This window comes from Paralichthys olivaceus, chromosome 7 (assembly GCF_024713975.1).
Source record: "Paralichthys olivaceus isolate ysfri-2021 chromosome 7, ASM2471397v2, whole genome shotgun sequence".
NCBI classification, from domain to species: Eukaryota; Metazoa; Chordata; class Actinopteri; order Pleuronectiformes; family Paralichthyidae; genus Paralichthys; species Paralichthys olivaceus.
In genome coordinates, this window is record NC_091099.1 from 857,927 (window position 1) to 875,598 (window position 17,672).

At 44.9% G+C, this 17,672-nt stretch overlaps 3 protein-coding genes across 6 annotated transcripts; 2 read left to right on the plus strand and 1 right to left on the minus strand.

Moving 5' to 3' along the window:
- Positions 1-776: 776 nt before the first annotated feature.
- On the plus strand, positions 777-7,130 carry adat1 (adenosine deaminase tRNA specific 1). 3 transcript variants are annotated; one of them, XM_020111777.2, is made up of 9 exons: positions 777-1,277; positions 1,853-1,921; positions 2,359-2,413; positions 2,552-2,682; positions 3,057-3,660; positions 4,027-4,172; positions 4,311-4,410; positions 5,053-5,139; positions 6,874-7,130. In XM_020111777.2, exons 1-9 carry the CDS (start codon positions 1,217-1,219, stop codon positions 7,004-7,006), a joined length of 1,386 nt encoding a protein of 461 aa, XP_019967336.2. In that variant the 5' UTR covers positions 777-1,216; the 3' UTR covers positions 7,007-7,130. The 3 variants fall into 3 exon arrangements, with proteins under 3 accessions (XP_019967336.2, XP_019967334.2, XP_019967335.2); XM_020111775.2 differs by having other exon boundaries at positions 777-1,095; XM_020111776.2 differs by lacking the exon at positions 5,053-5,139 and having other exon boundaries at positions 778-1,095.
- A 786-nt stretch (positions 7,131-7,916) lies between these two features.
- gabarapl2 (GABA(A) receptor-associated protein like 2) lies at positions 7,917-13,842 on the minus strand. 2 transcript variants are annotated; one of them, XM_020106157.2, is made up of 4 exons: positions 13,683-13,842; positions 12,184-12,239; positions 10,494-10,666; positions 7,917-9,554 (listed from the first exon to the last, which is right to left on the minus strand). In XM_020106157.2, the coding sequence occupies exons 1-4, from the start codon at positions 13,840-13,842 to the stop codon at positions 9,440-9,442; spliced, it is 504 nt and encodes a 167-aa protein (XP_019961716.1). In that variant the 3' UTR covers positions 7,917-9,439. The 2 variants fall into 2 exon arrangements, with proteins under 2 accessions (XP_019961716.1, XP_069385277.1); XM_069529176.1 differs by lacking the exon at positions 13,683-13,842 and adding an exon at positions 13,348-13,533.
- A 379-nt stretch (positions 13,843-14,221) lies between these two features.
- On the plus strand, positions 14,222-17,238 carry tmem231 (transmembrane protein 231). Its single transcript, XM_020106156.2, has 8 exons — positions 14,222-14,903; positions 14,982-15,148; positions 15,288-15,416; positions 15,537-15,680; positions 16,061-16,142; positions 16,286-16,391; positions 16,692-16,880; positions 17,053-17,238. Exons 1-7 carry the CDS (start codon positions 14,765-14,767, stop codon positions 16,852-16,854), a joined length of 930 nt encoding a protein of 309 aa, XP_019961715.1. The 5' UTR covers positions 14,222-14,764; the 3' UTR covers positions 16,855-16,880; positions 17,053-17,238.
- The last annotated feature ends 434 nt before the right edge of the window (positions 17,239-17,672 follow it).

Consider the following 17,672-nt stretch of genomic DNA (forward strand, 5'->3'; position numbering starts at 1 on the left):
TTTAGGTCCATGTCCCGTACGACTCATTGTGCAATGAGCCACCAGGGGGCAGTCCAAATGTTTTGGCTTCACTTTTGGGAGCTGTCATCTCAAAGACTGTAAATGAAGATGGACGCTGTTTGTCCACTTCCTCCCAAAGTCCAGAAACGAAGCCAAAATATCTCTGACACCAACGCTGCCATCTTGAAGGTCCTGTCAATACATGTGCTCGACCAATCAGGGCTCAGTCTCAGCTGTCAATCATGACTTCTTTTTATATCATCAAATAACTCTTTAAAACCAAACTTCAGATAGACACTGAATTCATGCAGAGGGAGATTTAGGAAACATACAACTTTATAATATGATAGCAAAACAACAATAAATTATTATTAATAATAATAATAATAATAATAATAATATTAGCCTGATGTATCATAATGTTTTACATTAGCAAAACAACAAGAATAATTATACGGACATTAATAACAATAATGATTTTAGCCTACTGATTATAATGTTTTAGAATATATAAGCAGAACAATAATAACAATAATAAAAAAATATATAATTATTAATATTGGCTCAATGTATTTTTAATTAGGAATTAGGACTAATATTAATAAATCTTTAATAAACTATGGTATGGTTTATTTTCAGGATGTTTTTTATCCCTCTGTCGTTTATTTTAAAAAACCTGCTGAGATGTTTGATCTTTTCTCCCGATGAAAAATATAATCTGTAATAATCTCTAATCCATAAACAAAGGGCCTTTATTGTGAAAGGCAAACCAGTCTTCCGGTAGCAGCGGCCGGAAGTGCCCCCCTGTGACTCTTCTTCTCGGGCAGTTTTCCGGTAGAACAGTTTGTCAATAAAAGCTGTGAACGTGAGAAACTTTCTCTTTGTTCTGACCACGTGGTTTGTGGCGCGTTGAAAACTTCCTCTCCGTGAGTCGCGTCACGGTTTGTTCCAACATGGCGGACGCGGATGAAGTCGCCCGGTTGTGCTACGAGCGTCTGGAGGCGCTGCCCCGCAGAGGGAGGCCCGAGGCCGGCAGAGAGTGGACCCTGCTGGCCGCTGTGCTGCAGCGGCGCCGCTGCGCCGCGTCTCACTCAGGTTCGACTGAGGAGGAGAAACACGTTCATGTCGGAGTTCCGTCCTCCGCCGAACTCCTCTGTTCGTTTCTGAACTTTAAATCACTCAGAGCTGATAAACAACTCCAACCTTCATATCGCTCATGAACCTAATGTTGGGTTTCTTCTCCTCTGGACTCAGTTCACTCTCTGGAGGATCGAACAGTCAGTGAACTTATCTGAACAGATATAAATGCATCAAGACACGAGACGATTCAAAGTGAAACCTCTTGAAAACAGATTAAACAATCAGCTGCAGATTGACCCGCTCAATATTCGAACTTGTATTTATTGCACTGACCATTAGAGCTGATAAAGGTTGTGTTTGTGTTCCCTCTGTTCATTCTTTACAAATGAAACATGACAACACTTTACAACGAAGAAGCATTTAAAAAGAAGACAATGAGAATAAATACATTTATATAACAATAAAAGTGATAGTGCCGTGTAAGAAAGGAGTAATTGTTTGATTTAAAAAAGACAGAGACAAACAGGAAAGTCTTATTACGCTGCAGCAGATCAGAAACTCATTTGGTCCCTAAACCATTCAGAGTTTATTCAAACCAACAGCAGCATTTTGACAGACAGGGAACCAGTGTCACAATCGTTGAATATAAAGAGTAAATTCATCTCACTACGAGATCAACACACACACACAACGGTTTGTAATATGACAAATATGGATCTTTATATGTTAGAAATGACATTTTAACGATCTGAGCATCTTTTTTCTCTCACAGTAAAGACGGAGGTCGTTTCCCTGGGAACTGGAACCAAATGTATTGGACAGACACAAATGAGTCCTAATGGTGTGTGTGGTGTTCACTTTATTACCATAGCTGGTGTCTCGTTTATGTCTTTGTCCCCCATTGAGTTTATTATAATAGATTTATTCTATTGTTGTGTTTCATCAGCTTAACACCCCCCCGACCTAAAGGAAATATATACAATAACATTAATCATCATTAAAACAGTGATTATATTTTCAAAATGATCAAATAAAGTCAGGAACAATAGTCAGTTATTACTATTGTACTAATAATATGTTTTAGTCTTCAACCGAACCTTGAACCTCACAAAGCTTTTGGCAGAAACTTAGTGTCACGTTAGTTAAACTCGTCCTGTCATTTCTCCCATGATGCAACACCCCTGCTCACTATTCACTACATTCTCTGTGGCATCCATGACAGTTTTTAAACACCCACTGTAGAAATACATTGTTAGAGTTATTTTTGTGTCCCTGCAGGTGATGTCCTCAACGACAGTCATGCAGAAGTCATCGCCAGGAGAGGATGTATCAGGTCTGTGTCTTTGTTCAGTTGCATGTGTGTCTAGAAGCATGTTGGCTATGCTATGCAATACTATACAATATTAACTGTGTGCGTGTCTGTCTGTGTGTGTGTGTGTGTGTGTCTGTGTGTGTGTGTGTCTGTGTGCAGATACCTGCTCCAGCAGCTGCACGGGGCTGTGAGCGGAGGCAGCAGCTCTGTGTTTTGCCCGTCTGAGGAGCAGGGGAAGTGGAGGCTTCAGCCGGGAGTTTCCTTCCTCTTCTTTACCAGCCACACTCCCTGTGAGTCCAGTCTGCTCTCACTGCACCTGCTGGATTTAAGTCACTCGATCATTTACACATCATGCAGCTCCGGCTGAACAACTCACAACAAGCTGCCTCTGCCTGCGGACAATATTTTGCAAATGCAGAGATCTGTCTTAGGGTTTTTAGAATTGATATTGAATCCTTCAAATACAAATTGAATTGTGGAAAAGTTCTATGTTATTCCCGTTCATATGAAGAAGAAGGTTTGAATCTCCTGTGTTGATTTAAATACTTCAGGTATTTGTATTTTTATCAGAGAGCTTCAAGTTAAATATAGAACTATCAGCCTTCATGAAGCTGAACTGTCCCTTTGTCCAGAATCCAAAATCAGTCTTCGTGTGTTTTACCAGGTGGTGACGCTTCCATCATCCCTCTGACTGACAGCCCGTCTGTAAAGAGTCGTGAAGGGACGGATGCAGGACACTTGAAAAGGAAATCTGAGGATCCAAGCGAAGGGCCACACACAAAGATGCCCCGTGTGGACAGAGAGGAGACGGCAGAGAGGAGGACAGAGGACAGAGAAGACACAAAAACATCATTCCCCTCAAATTCATCTAAAAGTGAAGATCCATCTCAGAGTCACGCCACAGAAACTGTCTCGCATGCTTCAGCAGAGCTGGAGATAAAAACCAGAGGCCCCTCCCACAGCGCTGGACTGAGTTGTCAGGTCCCTGATATTCACAGAACGGGGGCCAAGTGTGTCCCTGGTGGCCCAGAAGACCCACTGCAGCCCGGGACGGGGTACCACAGCACAGGGGTGCTTCGGGTGAAGCCTGGTCGAGGTGAACCGACTCTCTCCCTGTCGTGCACCGACAAACTGGCCCGGTGGGCCGTGCTGGGCTTCCAGGGTGCGCTGCTGTCCCATTACCTACAGGAGGCGCTCTACTTCAGCACTGTGGTGGTGGGGAAGTGCCCGTACAGCCAAGAGGTCATGCACAGAGCTTTGGTGACAAGGTGAGAAAATAAATACAACCAAATATAAAGAACTTGAATTGAGAAGATTAACTTAACTTAAAGTTCTGCTGCGTTTCTTCTGTAAAATACAGGTTGACTCACGTTGCTACGTCTGAAAACTCATCTATAAATCATCCAACAATGAAAGAGTCCAACAACAAACAAAGCTGCAGCTTCCTGACACACGAACACATCATTTACTGACGTCAGCTCATATAAAACAACTGATGTTTAGTTGATTTACTGAATCACCTGGAGAGAGAGGAGTTTATCTTATTAACTCAGTTCCCCCCACGTCACCAGGGGGCCTCTGTAGAAATCTGATCTCGGAGCAGAACTTGATTCTGGTCCTCATGTGCTCCTCAGGTGCTCCCATGTGACCGACCTCCCGGCTGGTTTCTCTGTGACCCCACCGGTGCTCCTCCAGTCCAGCCTGGAGTTCCGCTTCAGCCAGGCCCAGACCGAGCTGCAACACCAGGCCGCGCAGGGACGCATCTCCCCCTGTGGGGCAGGTAGGGTTACACAGCCCAATATATCTGTGTGTGTCACAGATACACCCAGAGATTAGAGCCAGCGTCAAACTCTGTTTGTGGAGTGAAATTAAATATAAAGGAAAAGCTTAAATGCAGAATAACTGTTCTATCTTTCAGCCATCAGTTGGTGTAATGTGACTGAACAGCCAATAGATGTCACTGCCAACGGCTACAAGCACGGAGTCACAAAGAAGGTGTTGGGCACAGCTAAAGCCAGGTGGAGCCAACACACTCACTTTACATTTTCATCACATACAGAGGAAGCGACAGTTCACACATTCTTTACTCAAGTACAGATACCTTTGGGACAGACAAGTAAAAGTACAAGCACTGATTCCACCTCTTTACTCCAGTAAATGTATAAAAGTTCCGGCTCTGTAAAAGTTTCCCTGTGAAGGTCATCGTCACATTAATCAAGTTCAAGGACTGTTTCACAATCTGACGACACCAGAAGAGATTTATGAGCATGAAGAAGGTTCCAGAAGGAAACGTGTAAAACTTTATTGTCATTCACACCACGCACAAGAAAAGTGCAGTAGAATGAAACCACCTCACAAACCGTTTTCTGAGGAGAAGAAGAAAAAGAATCGACGGATAATTTCCCTCAAATGCATTAAAGTAATGAGGCTGTTTTGAAAATATGAGGAGAAAGTTTAGATATTTGTGTTAAAATGTAGAGTTAAAGTAAAAAGTCATCTAAATACTAATACTAATAAATACTCAAGTAAAGTACAACTTAAAAAATGAGTATAGTAACAGTACACAGTATGACTGAGTTACTACCTCTGATTATTTATACACACAGTAGTATCCACAGTGTAATGACTGATGCTGAGTGAATGTGTGACTGTGTCTCCAGGTCTCTTCTGTGTAAACTGGAACTTTTCCGCTCATTCCTGTCTCTGGTTTCAGCCACGGAGCCGTCAGCACGTCCGAGCTCTCTCAGGTGACGCACAAAAAGACTCTTTCATAATCTCAGGTCTGAGGTCTGAGGGAAGATTCAAACTGAATCTGAACAAAATAAAACCAGAAACTAATGAAAAATGACAGTTTCCAATCAGCTCTCTGTCTGTAGATCTGTGATGTAACCTGACCCCCCCCCCCTCACACATGTGCAGTAGGGACGACTCTGAGTTTTGTGTCTGAGACATAAAATATAAAATTCAACACTTTAGTCCAAAGAAGATTTTAGCTCCGTCCCAGAAATCTCCTCTGTCTGCACCATCTGTAAATAAAGATGAGCGACATGTGGGATCCCTACAGTGAAGCCAAAGTGTCTGGATCGCCCCCTGGTGGCGTTGGAAGCCTCCCTTACACAATGTTGTGAAAGTGGAAATGTTCCCACATTTCATTCACTGACGCTGGAGGAGCTCGTTTTTTTTTTTTTACCTTTGTTTCATTATTTTCTGGTAAAATAAGCCACAAAAAAACTGAAAACTCACCTGAGACTCTTTAGATTCTGATCTTAGAGTTAGATTCATTTCCTCTGTGCCTCAGTTGCCATTCATTTGTTTTTGTGATCGAGTTACTCCATCGTGGCTCAAGAGGCGACATGTCGCACAAACACTCTGTTGTTTGACATAATGAGCGTTTGTGTCCTGTCACAGAGTCACTGACGGAATCTGATCTCAGGGTGCACGGACCAAAAGCAAATACACCTGGGAAATAAAGGACCTAACTTATGCAACGCACAGGAAGTCAAGTGTACTGATAATATCAGAACCCATTAACCTCGTTTGTATCGTGTGACATACGTTAAGTTTTGGGTTCTTAGTCTGTTGAGGGGATTCATTTGAACGAGCGTTGTTACGTCCCTGTGTGTTGGAGGAGCAAATAAAACCTGACATTTTATTTACAATGAAAGAAAACTAGTTCAGTCCCTGTGTGTGTTTGTAATGTTGTGTTCTCTTCGTCTTCTTCTCTTTGTTTGTGTGCAGAGATTTTTATAAACAGTCTATGGTCCAGAGTGAAGTTAGAAAACTTTGTGTTCATCCTACCTGGTTAATCTGCAATGAAGATTTTATACTCAATGTTTTTGTGTGGTTTATATACAAGTTTGAAATTTACTAAACTGATTTTTTTTTTATTATTACACGTCAACTATTTTGTCAGTTAAACAATCAGACCCAAGTTCTTAACTTTTCAAAATAAAAGCTCTGTAACCCCTCTCAATATAAAGCTTTGCAGTAACGGAACGAACTTGCGGAAGAGGAAGTGATGTATGATCTCTGAATGTTATCAGCACCTGTGACTCCCATGAATATCTGTCTCAGTCCGTTATTGTGAAATATCCTGAGGTGTGACCGTGGTTTATCTAAGGACCCCCCGCTGAGCTGCAGAGCACTTATTATTAATAATGAACAAACCAAATTTAACAATGCGCCTCCTGAGCGATACATGTGGAGTTTAAAGTCGATAAGATGAACAGTGTGTTAGATAAGAGTCTGCAGGTAGAAGACAGAAAATGAATGAAGTGTTAAAACGAGCTGATCTGATGATGCAGAACCGATAACAACCTGAGGGAGTTCAAGTTTAGTTAAAGTGGAAACAGAACAATCACCCACCCTCTAAAAAAGGAGGAATTTTACCGGTCACACGTTCACCCTGAGCCACTCTCAGGTTTTTCAGCTTGTTAAATGTCCTGAGTAACATTTTGGCTGTTGTACGTGTCTGTGTGCAGGAGAACCGACCTGCAGACCTACTGGGACTACAAGCAGGCGTCCCGCTCGTACCAGCAGGCCTGGCAGCAGCTGCACAGCCAGGCGTTCCCTCTGTGGCCGCGCAGCAACAGGAATCTCCTTCTCTTCCACTGAACTCCCTGAAACCTCGGCTGCTCAGAACTTTGCAGAACAGGTCCATGAATCTCTGGCTTTACTGTCGCATCAGAAACGGAATCATCTTCATCATGTGACACTTTTAATAAAACGACAAACTGGATCTCCAGAGTGTTTGATTTCCCAGCAGCTGTTGGGTCGAAGTTTGATCTGTAGATAAATATTGTTCGGTCCTGTCCGTCTCCTTCCGTCACCCAGGAAGTCGCTGCTGGCGGCCGCAGAACGCCCGGCGCTGTCACGCTGTTCTCGGGGGTCGATGACCGTTGATCGCTGTCCTCGGACGATAGCTTTGTTTTCATTGTGCGGTTAACGTGTTGTGACTGCAGCTGAAAACACAGCAGGACGTGTGACTGCAGGCAGGAAATCAGTTAGAAAGAAACTCTCTCTACTTCATGAAGCCTCCAGGTTAACACAGGGACTGAGGATCTGTTGAGTCACAGCTTCAGCTCAGCAGACTCTTGAATACGCAGCAGTTTAATGCTCACTGTCGTTAAACAGCTGCAGTCTTTACACACGTTCTCATCTTATTACTACTGGACCGTAGTGGACTGATCTTCAAAAAACAAGTTGTAATAAGTTGCTTGTTCTCACCCTAACCCACTTCTGTTGGGTTTGAAATGGTTTGAAACTGGTTTGGATCTGGTTTGTGTTAGAAATGGTTTAGACCCGGTGTGACCTGTGTGTGCCGTTGTGAGCTTCAGGACAGTCAGGGTCGGGTTAATGTTGATCGACGGAACAGGAAATGAATGATTGGCACAAACGTACATCGTGTTAATAAGTGCGATACAAAAGAAAAACGCTCTTTAGCACTACTAGTGGTCAAAAACTGCACTTGGTCCCTTTAATTTTGAACAATAGAAGAAATAAAGATGTTGGAACATCAGACACATTTGATTTTATATTGAGTTTTATTGGTCAGGTCTTCCAGCTGCCTCACCTTTTTCAAATATCTAAAACTCCACTAAGTTTTCTTTTTAAATATATTTAACGATCATACAACACAGATGAAATAAAACAATCCTCCATCATTATATTACACTTCTACAGAGCATGTTGAAAAGCCTCGAATCAGCCGTGTGGAAACAGCAGGTGTGTCGCTCTGATTCAGCACCAAAAGCTTCAGCTGCAGGCAGAACACAGGCGACAGATTCATCGGAGCGGAGAGAGGAACCATCGTTTCTGATTTCACCTCTCGGACGTCTGAGCAGCCAAAGACCCGAGCAGCTCTGCTCTTCAAATACTGGACGTGGTCGTGTGTTTTTATGCGATTTGAACTCTGCGCAGGATAAATCTGCCTCCGGTGATCTTGTTCACCGACATGTTAAACTTTAAACTTTGCAGCGACAGGGTTAAATATTGTGTATCTTGTAAAAGTCCCAGGAAAACGAAGCTCGTGATGTTGTTGTCATGCACCTGTTTGATGTGTGTGTGTGTGTCACAGCTCAGGAAACACGCAGCTGCCCCCATGTTTGTGTCTCAGTGGGGTGTAAACAGTTCTGATTCTCTTCCAGTGCAACACAGTGAGTTACTGGACGACCGACGTGATTTCAAGTGAGAAAAGATCTGTTTTCAACGTATTAGACCGCGATCACACCGTCTTCTAAATACTCTGTACCTGGTGTAACACGCCACGAACCTTTAACTCCATTAATGCAACAACAGAAAACTCTTCAAGCTTTTATACAGAACATGCATCAGATTTTCACTTCGTCCCGTGAAGAAGAAACGTATAAACAAACTGTGAGCAGAGCGTTGGGAGTTCATTAGCAGTTCCCTCAGGTTCACGTTGGCGTCACGGGTCTGAATCCTGGGTGGAGTTTAATGTTAGCAACACCCCAGGGACTGGTGCTGGTCCCCAGGCCCTGAGCGGAACACACGCTCTACACCCGCTGCCGCCTTGCCACGTCACAGCCCCGCCCCCTCACTCAACACCCCAGCAGCCTGCTCCGCCCCCTGTCACATGCGTATGGTCGCTCTGGTTGCTAACTGTGGCGCTGGAGTGTGCGTGTCGAGTTAACTTACATAGCTAAGTCTTAATACATGATATGACATATAAACACATCCATAATGAGATTAATGATTCTGATTGACTACGTGATTACAGGATTTCTCTGGGAGACAATAAAACTGCACAGAAATAAACGGAAGCATGATCGTGTCGTGTGTAATGACGCATGTACGTGTTTTTATCTGGACACTGATGACGTTAAGTAAACGAATGAGAAGTGATGTGCTCATTGTGTGTGGTGATCATTTTATTTCATGGCAGTGTTAAAGATATTTCTCTCCTTTAAACAGTTAAACCATTAAATTGATCGAAAAAATGACGTGTTTGTTTATTGTAGAATGGTGGTGCGTGTCATCGTGTGTGTGTGTGTGTGTGTGTGTGTGTGAGACGTGTTCAGTTGAGCATTAACCACGTGTTGTGTGAAAGGCCTCGTAACCAAAGGTGTTCTCTCCGCTGTAGGCCACGTACAGGAAACCGTCCTCGTCCTTCTCCTTGTCGTAGAGTTGGCCCATCGTCAGACTGCAACACACAACACAAACCACTGATTAGATCACACACACACACACACACACACAGACACACACACACACACACACACACACACATGAACTGATTATATTTGTGTGGTCAAAGGTCACAGGTCACAGGTCACAGTGATATACCACGGTCTGTATCGAGGTCCCGCCCATACAAGCACTTGGCCAATCGTGAGTCAGCCTCAGCTCCAGTATGTGATTCTGAACACGCTAACATCACAGCCGTGACGTGTCTCAGCGGTGAATTATCAACACGACTGTGGGAAGCAGGTCAGATTCCTCCGATTCACCGCGTCGCTCTGGTGTTTCAGCAGACGACAGATCAGCTGAAGGGTTTTGTCTGCAGTTAATGGACAGTGCAGGTGTGTCCTCGTCCTCGTTCACAGGGGGATGGATTTCTCACACGATAAAATCACAGATGAACACATGAACAGATGAATGGGACGTCCGCTGTCACTGGACACTTTAAGTCCGCCTGGTAGTAGTAGTAGTAGTAGTAGTAGTAGTTGTTGTATATACTCAGTAAACACAAACACTGGGTTAAACTGAAGCTGATATTTGGTTTAAAAAAATAAATTCCCGATGTAAACAAACTCAGTGGATAAAAGGGAACGTTTCCTACAGGGTCGATCGGAGGAGCTGAGCCTCCAGACGAAGCTTTTGATTTATCGTCAATCTGCGTTCACCTGTGGTCACGAGCTCCGACTGAACGCTTCTGTAGGAGGTTTACTGGGCACGCCGAACCAGGAGGGACTACATATCCCATCAGCGGCTGGGCCTCCGCAACCTGAACCAATAATTTCACAGCTCAGGGATAAATGTGTTGCTCACATTGAGCCACGTTAACTGAAGCAGGAGGAAACAAACTCTTCACATGATGTAACCTGAAGCAGCGAAGTCTGGAGGGTGGCGTCGCTCTCACCTGGACTGGGGCACGGTTTTGTCGACGAAGAGGAAGATGGCTTTCTCTGAAGGCAGCTGGATGCGTTTCCTGATGATCCACATGAACTGGGCCACTGTGATGTCAGAGGGCACCAGGTACTTCCTCTTATCGATGTCCACGATCTGAGAGCCGGAGACCTTCTCCACGATCACCTGCAGGACACACGCAGACACACAACACACAGGTTCTTTTCACTTCACTGCTGGAACACGTCATACATGCTGTTTCCTCATGAAACGTGTTCCACATCACATGTTTTCTTCAGCAGCACATTCGGACTCAATCAGCAGCCAATCAAATGTCAACACGCTGAATCCATCAGATGTCGACTCCAAACGAACAACACACAAGTTTATATACACAAGTCTGATGAGCTGTCGCTGTTTTCACACATGAGCTCTGGACATGTTGTGTAGTCATGTTGTGTAGACATGTTGTGTAGACATGATGTGTAGACATGTTGTGTAGACATGTTGTGTGGACATGTTGTGTAGTCATGTTGTGTAGACATGTTGTGTAGACATGTTGTGTAGACATGTTGTGTAGACATGTTGTGTAGACATGTTGTGTAGACATGTTGTGTAGTCAGTGTGTGTAGCAGATTGTCAACTCGTTCACAACAACAGGAACATGTGGGGACGTTCAGGTGAGGGGTGGAGCCTGTAGAGCAGCAGGAGGCGGGACATGACGTCTAAACTGTGTAAAGATCAGTGTTGTTGTTTACAGCTCGTCCACACGGCGTCGGCCCTCATCACCAAAACATCTGGAACCTCCTCGTCTGTCCAAGTGGACGTCTTCGTCTTCTACGGCTCCTCTTCTTCATCCTGAGATGTTTGTGTTCTTCAGTTTCACGTCCGTCACGTGTTAGAAACCTCAGAGACACGCCCACTCGCTCACTGAGAAGGTTCCAGATGTTTTACTAGAGGCTGCAGGAGAAGATCCAGAACACGTCCAGACTGTGTTCGTTTGCAAATGTGAAACAGTGAGAAGTGTGAAACTCGTGGCTCAGGACACATTCGTGTTCACTTTGACAAAAGGCTGAAGACACGTGTCTCAGACCTTCCTCCCGAATGACCCGTCTCACATTACAGTCATTCGATCCATTGCTCAAATTAAATATTAATTTGCGCAGCTTTTGTCACAAAAGAACCTGATGATTTGGGTTGAATAAGGTTTTTTTTTAGAAGCTCTACCTTCCTCTCGTTTTACAAAAAGGAGGACGTTGGATTTGTGTCGTCTTTCTCTCTGCAGTCGTTTCTTTTAACAGGAGAAGAAAGGAACTTCACAGGTATTGTCGTCCACACAAAAGCCTGGGTTTGTATTTCCTCGGTTTAAAAGTTGTCCACAATGAGACTGTGTCCTGAGGTCAACGTCTACGTGCAGTTCAACATCTGTCTACACTTTAAGCAGCTGAGGGACGTTTCTTTACAACTTTATGAACTTCCCTTTCTGTGTCTCCTCCTCCAGGTGGTTTGTCTGTGAGCGAGGACAGTCTCTAAAGGTCAGAGACAGACTGACGACCTGAGTCGGTCCCAGCACTTGTCAATCAAGACTCACCCAGTCACTCTCTCCTTATCTCTACACTTCCTGTCACTCACTCCATCAGTACCCCCCCACACAGTCTCTCTCTCTCTCTCTCTCACACACACACACACACACACACACTCACCGGTACTCTGTCGGGATATTTGTTGCGTATTTTGGCCGACTCCACACATCGGTGCTCTGAGGGAGAGACAGACAACAAACAGGAAGTCAGAGATTACAGGGATGAGCGACATCTCTTGGGAGTCTCCTCACCTCCTTATCTCCTCCCCTCCTCCCCTCCTCCCCTCCTCCCCTCCTCCCCTCGCTGCCTCTCCTGGTCCTGTGAGCTCTATGCGTTACATTAACGCTCAGCTATATACTTGCATATTGGAAATACTCTGCATACTGTGAACACTTGCTCATTGTACTACTCAGCTGTGCTGCTCTTATTTATTATTTTTTACCATTAAAACATACTGTGTATATATTTTTAAATTTATATTGTTAAATGTTAATACTTGATTTTCTTATCTTCTATTTAGAGATGTCTGACACGCACCAACAACACCAAAACATGTAATTAAAGCTTTTCTGATTCTGATTCCTGGATGAACTCAGCGACACATCAGGTCAAAGTGACTCTAGACACATAAACTTTACTGATAAACATTCACCACTTATTACAGAACATGTGACAGTGTGTCTCAGTGGGAGCAGAGGGGGATGGACGATCAGAGATATGAGACCCACTTCTACAAACATATCTCTTTTCTGTCTTCATCTTTTTTTAGGACACTTGATTTTATCTGAACCTGAAGAGACAATGAAACCAGCAGAGACGTCACTTTACCCTGAACTCAAACCAAGATTCACATCAGCTCATATTCCTCCCTGAACACTTTGAATATTCACGGTGGTGGAACGTGTTAAAAGCTCTGAGAGTAACATTATTAACACTTTTCAGTTCAGCGTCAATAGTTCACGTTCACCGATTATCGGTTCCTCTTGATATCGTTTCCTCTTGATATCGGTTCCTCTTGATATCGTTTCCAGACGATACTGAACCGTGGGAAGCAAAAAGCTCAACAACGACTAATGATTAAAAAGAACATTTTATACAAACCAACAGCTACATTCCTAAATGTCTAAAGTACGGTGGCCCTGAAGTGCAAATCCCAAAACACAACTGAAACAGAGAAAACTATTGGTCGTTGTGTTTTTTTTTAATCGTCAAGTTTTCTTATTTGTTTGTGGTGTTGTTTTGAATTGTGGATTTTCTTCTCCGAGGTGTTATCTGCTCTCTGACCTCTCTCCGGTGCTGCTGTGTGAACTACAGCTGTGCGGCTTTGATCAGCTGACTGCCTGTGATGCGTCACCATGACATCGGTGGTTTTTAACATGTGATGCTAGTCATGCACCGTTAGCTGCTGTAGCTTCGGATATTAGCAGCTCAGTGTTGCAGCAGCATGCAGCAGGTGAGCAGGAGGAGAATGAGGAGGCGAGACACGATGAACTGAGGAGGAGGAGAGGAGGAAGAGGAGGAGAGGAAGAGGAAGAATGAGGAAGAGGAGGAGAGGAGGAGGAAGGTGCATGACATGACAAAAACATCCTCTGGTTTCATAACAATCCAAAGCGCGTTACCGAGGGAATGATCCTCTTTAAACATCCATTTCATGTTTGCTGCGGCCCCGCACTGACGCGTGATGGAGGAGACGGAGATGCGGGGGGAGGCCGGAGATGTGCGGGAGCCGTCGGTTTCTAACGTCCCGGAGAAAAGCGACCAAAACAAAACGTCACGCATCAGCTGTGCGTCCGGCCGGGAGGTGACGTCACTACCTGACCGAGGCGCGGTGCCGAGCTGCGTTCACGTGCTCCCGGAAATTGTCCGTCAGTCACTCTGGCCGCTGCCAGGATTTCTTCCGGGTTGTGCAGGGGGCGCTCGCGAGCTCGTCCAAACAACAAGATAAAAGCAGTAATATGACAGTAAAAAGACGTCACATGTAAAATACGTCACTGAGTCTCTCAGCCCTTTCTCCTCAGGCAGGTCGTCACAAAGACCTGACGTCACCTTTACTTTCCAGCCTGGACGAACACATAATGTACTTATATCATAAATAACATACATATACAATTCATTATCAACATGTCTTCTATTTAAAATAAACACAAAGACAGCCATCAGGGGTCAGGGGCGTTTGCGGGCCACAGTTTTCTGTCCTCTCCTTACATTTGGTGAAAAGAACTAAACTGACGACAAAACATTGACAAAATGTCTGATAATTCACCAGTTCTGGAGGTTACATGCAAAGAAAACACAAATACAGTTGGTTCGCATCTGTTTTCTTCTCGATGACGAATCTGAACATCTCAAAATAAGCTCATTGAGGGTCTTTAAGTGGAGTTTTTCCGTGACCAAACCCCTGAATCCTAGGTTCCTTGAACGCAGCACGTCCGTCTCTCCATGGCAACCGAGAGACGCTGAACGCAACTCAACATGGCGGCGCTTGGTGCTAGGAGGCTAATGCTAGCAGCATGTTAGCGCGCTAGCTCTGTGTGCGGGGATCGAACGTCGGACTCGAACAGGTGGATGTTAGTGAACGACGCTCGGTTTGTTGTGTTTGCTCTGGTTTCTCCTCCACACCCTCAGTTAGCACAGGTGCTAGCTGTGCTAGCCGGGTCGTTAGCTAGCTCGCCGGCTGACACCGTTGTCTCCACCGTCGCTCATGGCTTTCTACGAGGTTTATTCTCATCCGGCTTTGATTCGGTACAAGACGAGTGTCTGTACCAAAGCCTCCCTCTTCCTCCTCGTGGTTCTGGGCCTCACCTACATCGCTCCTCTGCTGGTTGCTTACAGGAGCCAAGGTACAACACTGATCCGTGTCAAAGCCTCTTCATTCACGTGCAAGCTTGTGTTCCACCGCTGTGTTGATCTGTGTTTAGGGTTCTGGATTAAAATGAGCAGCTATGAGGAACAGCCGGTGGTTCGGTACCAGTACCAGGCTCTGCTGGTGGCGGCTACCGGTCCTCAGGGAGACTACGTGGCCTGGAGCACCTTCCCCCACCTGAACAACATGCTGGGGACCAACCTCCGGATCCCTGGCGTCTCTGTAAGGCAGCTCAGTGTGTCCTGTGTGTCCTCTGTGTCCTGTGTGTCTTCTGTGTCCTCTGTGTCCTGTATGTCCTGTGGTTTGTCCTCCTGTAGATTCTGATCCAACTCATCACATGCTGCTGTTTCACCTCCTGCAGGTGAGAGAGGAGGACACAAACCAGGACGGGAAGTTTGACCTCCTGACCTTTAAACTGCAGCTGCCCCTGAAAGCAGAGGAGCAGGTGCACAGTGTCCAGCTGCTGCTCACCTTCAGCTACCAGCTCTTTGTATGTTTCACACCGTCTGTCCACCGACACACACACAGTCTGGGAGGACACAGCTCCAACTAATACAAAGTCAATGTTCCAATGAAGCCCGGCATGTTTTTTTTCTCGGTGTGGTCTCAGCGGATGTCCACGGTGGTGATGCAGAGCCTGGTCTATGTGCAGCACTCGTCCTCTGTCCCTGGAGCGAAGCTGTTCATCAGCGGAGACCTGAGGCTGCAGCAGAGGACGCCCCTGCCTCACCGAGGACTGTACAACATTTACAATGTGAGAGAGGACGCACGCTCACTATCTCAATGTTGTCGGCTTCACTCTCGTTTCCTGCTCTTCCACCAGAGTAAATGAAAGTAGAGCGGACCTCCATTAATGATTCTTCTGACACACCCAGCCTTCCCTCCACCGTAACTCATTCATATATTTGTACTTACTTATTATAAAGCCTGAGGTTGGCTTCATGTACTCAAACCAGATATCATCTACTATCATCTAGTTCCTTTGCTCTTTAATTTCCTGACAATCCCAGTACAAATATTTGATAATGGTATATTACACATACTCTCCTTGAAGGCAGACGTGGAAGAACAGCTGATCTGTGAAGTCTTGTGAAAGTTCTCTGTCACGTTTGTTTGGTTTTTATTGACGCTCAGGTGTCCGTGATCGACGGCTCCAGCCCCTTTGCGAGCGCGTATGACCTCGATGACATCATCAGGAGATACCAGCAGAGAAACTGTGAGTTGACAATGACTGACTTTTTTTGTGTTTGCTTTTATTTTTTTTTATGGCTGTTAATAAAGCCAGATGAAAACCTGCAGCTTATCTCATCCGCAGCACAAACGACCCCAGTCTCCATCTGTTTCTTTTCTCTGCCACAGTGACCACGGTGCTGTCCTGTCCCATGCCGGTGTGGACGGTGGGACGAGCTGCTGGTTCTCCCTTTGAGCTCAATGCAGAGATCCGGTACCCAGTGGAAGTCATTAGATATCCTCCGACAAGTGTGTGTGTGTATTTATTGTGTAGTATGTTACAACACTATATTAACAACAAGGTTAAATTCAAGAAGAAGCAGCTGGAAGTCAGATCATTTGCAATGGTTTATGGGATGTGTAGTTCCTTCACTGTTTAAATAATTATTTCCCAGTCTTTGAGTATTGTGTTATAATAATGGGGCGTGTTCCTTCTGTCGTTTCTCAATGTTTCAACAAATTCAAAGACACTGAGGACGTTTCTTTGTTTGCTGTGAACTTTTCTTCATCGTTTCCTCCTTAACGTTCCCTCCACCTATCGCCCCGGTTTCTGGGAAACCATCAAGTTCGCCTGGATCCAGTACGTCAGCGTCCTCCTCATCTTTCTGTGGGTCTTTGAACGCATCCAGAGATTTGTTTTCCAGAACCAGGTTCTGACCACCGTACCCGTACCAGTGGGAAAACCTCACCTGTCGTGATTCACTGGCAGTGATGGGAGCTTCAGGTCAGTATCACATGTCTCACAATGACAACACATCACTGACTGAGTTTTAGGGAGCAGCCATTTTATTTATTTTTAGTTTTGTAAAAACAAAAACTAAATAAGAACATCCAGAAAACATCCAGGTCTGGTTTTAAACAAACATTCATTTATGTTTTCATGTTCTCCTCGACAGGTTTCCACGCCGGCCCTCTGCTGCTGAAAACAAACATTTCTTCTTCCTCTGCTGGGGAAATGAATTTTTTAAATGTATATAAATAGTATTTTTGTGATAGCAGTTTTGTTGATGTGCTTATTTTTGTACTGTTCCAAAGCTTTAGATGAATAATAATAAATGATTTGCCACAAATAACTGAACTGACATGCTGCAGAGCTGTGTGTGTGTGTGGGTGAGTGGGTGAGGGGGTGAGGGGGTGGGGGGATCAGGCGACTCCTCTCCAGCAGCCGGGGGCCTGTGCAAATATTTCAGTTTTATTTGTACTACCTGTGTTGTGTGCTACTTGCTAAGGAGGAGATATCCTGGATAAGTGAACTCAGGCCTGTTGATCCACAGGGACACAGATCAGGAACCTTGGCTCTGGTCCTTATCTACGACCCTCCGACCCTTTGGCGTGTCCAGATGAGCCCCGGTCTATAATCAAACGTTTTACAGAAGGACTATGAACTCCACCTGTTCTTTCACTTATCTCACAAGGAGAGAGCTGTCCGTCAGAGCTTCAGGGAAGCGTTTACTCTTTTAACCATCGATTTACTTTCACAGCAGCAGCTTCGTGAATATTTGTGTTTTGCTCATTT